This window comes from Podarcis filfolensis, assembly GCF_964270895.1.
Source record: "Podarcis filfolensis genome assembly, chromosome: 12".
In the NCBI taxonomy this organism is placed as follows: Eukaryota; Metazoa; Chordata; class Lepidosauria; order Squamata; family Lacertidae; genus Podarcis; species Podarcis filfolensis.
In genome coordinates this window covers 32550503-32556603 of record NC_139614.1, presented here as the reverse complement: position 1 = coordinate 32556603, position 6101 = coordinate 32550503, and the positions used below count along the sequence as shown (strand labels likewise).

At 47.1% G+C, this 6101-nt stretch overlaps 1 protein-coding gene across 1 annotated transcript; it reads left to right on the top strand.

Moving 5' to 3' along the window:
* The first annotated feature begins 646 nt into the window (after positions 1 to 646).
* FZD1 (frizzled class receptor 1) lies at positions 647 to 5089 on the top strand. The gene has a single exon (XM_083577487.1). It carries the CDS (start codon positions 1425 to 1427, stop codon positions 3201 to 3203), a length of 1779 nt encoding a protein of 592 aa, XP_083433613.1. The 5' UTR covers positions 647 to 1424; the 3' UTR covers positions 3204 to 5089.
* Positions 5090 to 6101: the final 1012 nt, after the last annotated feature.

Here is a 6101-nt window from a genome sequence, read left to right as displayed (position 1 = left end):
CCAGACCTTGTTGCTGGTTGAGAAGTGGCCTGGTTACAGTTCAAGCTTCAAGGCCCCCAAAATGTAGATTCACTGCTGGCTGGAATAAATGGGCCACTGGAATAAAGGTTCTTCTCATGTTCACATGTTTATTTGAAAGCCAGCCACACTCAATTCCACCCAGGTAATGGGCCACAAAAGTTGGTCCTGGTTTTTTATTTTGGTTTTATTTTGGTTTGGTCTTCAAATCCTTTGAGATATTTGCCCAATTTTACCTCCCAGCCTGACATCAGTCCCTCCAGCAATGATGTGTTTTGTAAGTTCTTGGATGGATGGATGGGTGGAGGGAAGGAGGGAGGGAACAGCTGTCATTTTAAATGTTAATTTCTGGGAAGAAACTGACTTAATGTTTGCTTCATTTTTTTAAAAAAAAAAAACATAATCGTTTCATGTCGACTTTACAAGTGTATTTAAGGGCGGGAGGCTGGGAAGAGAGCGCTGAGTAAGGCGCGCCAAGAGGCCGCCTGTAAAGACTTCCCTGCGTCAGGTTACAATCATTTCAAGTGAAGAGTTTTTGGTGGTTGAGGGTTTTGTCGTTTTTTGTTTTATTGAAAGCTGCTCAGCAAACGAGCGTCTACCTCCAAGTTGCGATGCTCTAAAACTTTGCTCTAATTCACAAACATACGTCCTTGCCTTAAGTCTTCTCCTGCCCCCCTTTTTGCATTTTATTAAAATGCGAACCACCGAATTTTTAGGCGTAGAAAGGGGAAAAAAGCAATTGTCTGCTCCCTCCTATTCATTAGCTGCTCACACAGCATATGGGTCTATTCTTCTTTTTAAGGCAAAACCCACCAAGCCTGGCCTCCTCCCCCCTCCCCCTCGTGTCCTGGAGGAGAAGTTGGAGGAGGAGCGAGGCGGGAGGGAGGGCGGAGAGAGAGAAACCGTATCGGACGACCTCCGCCTCCTCCTGCGCTTGGGAGCGGGGAGTGATGTTGGGCGACGGTCCCTGACGCAGGGAAAACTTAGGCGTCGGTTTCAAGGCTCCTCCCTTCTGGTGAAAGGCAGACTGCGGGGCGCCTGGAAACCGGTTCGAGGGAGAGAGGGCTTGAGGGATTGCCACAAATGGTCAGGCGGCAGCGGTGGCGGAGAAAGAAGAAGAAAAGGCGGCGGTAGCAGCAGCAGCAGCAGCAGCAAGAGCTGGAGCTGGCGCGCTCTGCCTGGCAGGCGAGAGAGAGAGAGCGCAGAGCGCGCTGGCGGCGCGGCGGAGGGACGTGCTCGCGGGGTGGCCCTCGCCGTCCTCCTCTTCCTTGCAGCCTCCCCTGCAGGAGGCTCAAGTTTGACCTGGCAGGAGAGGAGGTGAAAGGCGGCGGTAGAAGCAGCAGCAGGAGGGACCTGGACAGGGAGGCGGCGGCGGCAGGAGCAGCAGCCAGAGGACCCGGCGAAGTATGGCAGAGAAGTGGACTCGGCAAGTTTGCAGCGGGGCCGAGGCGGAGAGGGGCAGCCGGGCCGGCGCTCTCTCCCCGCCGCTGCTGCTGCTACTGCTGCTGTGCACGGAGGCGCCGATGCTTCCCGCTCTGGGGCAGCAGCAGCAGTACAACGGCGAGCGGGGCATCTCGGTACCGGACCACGGCTACTGCCAGCCCATCACCATCCCCCTGTGCACGGACATCGCGTACAACCAGACCATCATGCCCAACTTGCTGGGCCACACTAACCAGGAGGACGCGGGCCTGGAGGTGCACCAGTTCTACCCGCTCGTCAAGGTGCAGTGCTCGGCCGAGCTCAAGTTCTTCCTGTGCTCCATGTACGCGCCCGTGTGCACCGTGCTGGAGCAGGCGCTGCCGCCCTGCCGCTCCCTGTGCGAGCGGGCGCGCCAGGGCTGCGAGGCGCTCATGAACAAGTTCGGCTTCCAGTGGCCCGACACGCTGCGCTGCGAGAAGTTCCCCGTGCACGGCGCCGAAGAGCTCTGCGTGGGCCAAAACACCTCCGAGCGCGGCACGCCCACGCCCTCGCTGGGACCCGAGTTCTGGACCAGCAACCCGCAGCTGCGGCCCGGCGGCGGCGGCGTGGCAGGAGGCGGGGGCGGAGGGAGCCACCTGGCGGAGCGGGCGGGCAGGTTCACCTGCCCCCGGGTGCTCAAGGTGCCCTCCTACCTCAACTACCGCTTCCTGGGCGAGAAGGATTGCGGGGCGCCCTGCGAGTCTGGGCGCCCCTACGGGCTCATGTACTTCGGGCAGGAGGAGCTGCGCTTCTCCCGCACCTGGATTGGCATCTGGTCGGTGCTGTGCTGCGCCTCCACCCTCTTCACCGTGCTGACCTACCTGGTGGACATGAAGCGCTTCAGCTACCCGGAGAGACCCATCATCTTCCTCTCGGGCTGCTACACGGCGGTGGCGGTGGCCTACATTGCAGGGTTCCTGCTGGAGGAGAAGGTGGTGTGCAACGAGCGCTTCTCCGACGATGGCTCGCGGACGGTGGCACAGGGCACGAAGCGCGAAGGGTGCACCATCCTCTTCATGATGCTCTACTTCTTTGGCATGGCCAGCTCCATCTGGTGGGTGATCCTCTCCCTCACCTGGTTCCTGGCGGCTGGCATGAAGTGGGGCCATGAAGCCATCGAGGCCAACTCCCAGTACTTCCACCTGGCTGCTTGGGCTGTGCCCGCTATCAAAACCATCACCATCTTGGCTCTGGGGCAGGTGGATGGGGATGTGCTGAGTGGCGTCTGCTTTGTGGGCATCAACAATGTGGATGCCCTGCGGGGCTTTGTGCTGGCTCCTTTGTTTGTTTACTTGTTCATTGGCACTTCTTTCCTCCTGGCTGGATTTGTCTCCCTTTTCAGAATTCGGACCATCATGAAACACGACGGTACCAAGACAGAGAAGCTGGAAAAGCTGATGGTTAGGATAGGGATCTTCAGCGTCCTGTACACAGTGCCTGCTACCATAGTCATTGCCTGCTATTTTTACGAGCAAGCATTTAGGGAACAGTGGGAAAGGAGTTGGTTTGCTCAAAGCTGCAAGAGCTATGCCATCCCTTGCCCCAGTAACCACCACCATCCGCCCATGAGTCCTGACTTCACCGTCTTTATGATCAAGTATCTCATGACTTTAATTGTAGGCATCACTTCTGGCTTTTGGATCTGGTCTGGGAAAACACTCAATTCCTGGAGGAAGTTCTATAGCAGACTCACCAACAGTAAGCAAGGGGAAACTACAGTGTGAAGCTCCCACACCAACCAGAGACACCTGGCAAAGGAACTTCCTCTCTGCTCACAGTCCCAGCCAGAAAGTAAAGGAGAGAAAGTGGTCACATAGGTGCTGTCCAAAGTCTCATGACTTTTCTCTCCAGCCCACAGGGGACTGGATGTAAAGAGGTTGGTGCTGGTGGAGAAACAGACCCTATTCCCCTTGCCTCTTGTCTTCTACTGGACTAAATTTTACTGTAAAGTTGGGAATGTGGATCTGAGGTTGTAAATAGCCTCTGTAAGATTTTGTAAGTATATTTGTATTTAAATTGCAAAGTTCTCACTTTTGTAATTATTTAGAACTTTTTTAACCAGTTTGCAGCCTTCCCCCCCCTCTCTCTTTCTCTCTCTGAAGGAGAAAGAAAACCAATGTTCTTCTTTATTTTATTTGCAAAGCTGATATCATAGGAACCAAAATGAGCCCAATAGCTTTCCTTTTCTCACCTCCCACACGTCATGGTAATAGTTGTGTGTCAAGCTGCTTAGGTCTAGGATTAAGGATAACTGATTCATAATTTGACATATGTTATAAATTGCCCCACTGATACCAGTAGAATTAATGGTTTCAGGAAAATTGTCTGGGTAGGCTGCATGGCTGACTTGATCTGCGCTGCAAGACAAATACAGACAGGGAGTGGAAAAGCCTTAACTCCCATCTCTGCTCAGCATGACCTGAAGGAATAAAGGAGCAAGCAGTTTTACCTGTTCCACCCCACCTGGGGAGGAGTATGGGAAAGGGAACTGCATGTTATTATTACCCAACTGTATTGCCTAGCCCTTGCCTAAGAAAACTCTCTCTCCACCACCAAACTCTTGGTGAGAAAGTTTCCTAAGCTCTGCCTAAAGGTGTGAACTGTTTTTAAGAAGGATGAAATTGAAAGGTTGGGAATGATATTTTTCTCACCAGCTGCTCCTTTACACACATCTGACCATTTTAAAGAACTGCTAACTTTTCTCTTAACTTTGTTAATATATGGAATGGGCAGCCTGCTTTTTAAGCCTGCAAGAGGCAGCTTCTACTTTCTATGGAAATACGGCCATTGGTTGTAATTGTTAATCTGTAGTGAGGATGAGGTGGTGCATTTTGATTGTGATTTTGACACTCCATTTCTTAATAGCCTGCTCTTTTGATAGATTTTTTTGTTCTGTTTAATGAGTTTGCTGGGAGAGAGCCATCAGGAAAAGCGCTATTGAGTCGATTTTTACAAACCTACTCAGTATGACCAAGAAGAAGGGGGGGGGGCATAAACCCAGTAAAAGATCTCTGCAGCTTGGATTATTCAGATTTTCATAGCATTTATAACACTGACATTTCATTTCTACATATCTTCATAACTGGTGGGTTTTAATTCCTTCTTGTTAGTAGGTGAATGAAAGGCATGGTGATTTATGCCGCCAAGAAAAATAGATTTCAGTTGAATGATAGGGTGTGAGACCCCAAAGAATCTACAAGCCTGATGTTTCAATATAGTAATTTATATGTAAAGCTAAAAGAGCCTGTGTATGATTGGTCTGTGTTCTCTCTGAACTGTTATGGCTCATATTTCCTTAACAGGCTTATACAAGATGTGTCAATTTTAACTGGCAAACACCTTTTAATATTTAATCCTTTGTATAGCAGCAGACTTGCTGCTCTTCCAATTGTACTGTTTCAAACTTCTTTTTATATAAGCACCTGTCATAAATATTATCCATGACTTAACCTTACCCTAAAATGCATAGCTATGTGAATTTGGTATGCATTTCTTTCTGTTCACTATTGCAAGATCAACTATATTTATAGAGGAATAGAAGTTTATATATAAATATATATAAAATACATATTTTTAATTTCTTTGAAATAAATTGAGGTTTTGTACAAAATTGTCTTGTCCTTTTAACATTCTTCATCAAAATTTAAAATGCGCACCCTGTACTGTTTTAAAACTAAAGCTGTACGTGCTTTTCCCCCATCAAGAAAAACAGGCTACATTGTATACCTCTTTTCCTTTAATTTAAACCAGTCTTTAAATGTACATAAAACAGAAAGAACTACCTTTCCAACTCTAAAATTCTATAATTCTATAATGTGATCTGTGTACAGTTAATGAGGGGTAGAGCTGATGGTATAAAACTTGTTTCTTCTGTCACAGAAGATTAAAAGCTTATAAGTGTTTATTTCTTTAAAATACCAATTTGGTGCTCTTTTGTGGCATGCTTGCTCCTTTAACACCAATATATGAAAAATTTCACACTGCTCAAATTGCTTTTAGAATTTATGTTCACAGAATATCAACTTTAGGCAATGCATTTAGAATGCTTAAGTTGGCTACAACAGTACCATGGTTAAGGGTGAAGTGCCTATTTCTGTTCTTTGTAGGGGAGAAAATATCCTCTTTCACAGTGGTTCATCAGTGATCAAAATACAGTATTTTGATCAAAATAAATATTTTAGTCTCCTAATGAAATAGCATTTTAAATAGCATTTACTGACTTTAGGAAATGTTATATATAACCAATAGTACTAAAAGAAAACCAAGTAAATGGCAAAGTATGTGATAACACAATGGTACAGAAACTTATAGAATATAGATCAGGATGGGACACAAACTTTAAAAACAGAATATATATAATTTTGCAGTAGTTTAAGAGAATAAAAATGAAAACAGTTAAAAAATACCTTAAACATTTCAGCTCAAATTATGTAAGCAACCACACTTAATTTCATTTGGTATGTAGTTCTGTTCTAATCAGATCAATTTTATAGTTCTGAATACATTAGGTATTTTTAATTGAACAGTCATATTGAGTCTAAATGCATATATGATGCATGGAATGAGAGAAGGTCGGGTCCATTTACTCTAAAAGGAATGACTATTGAGGTGTCTGGACCTTA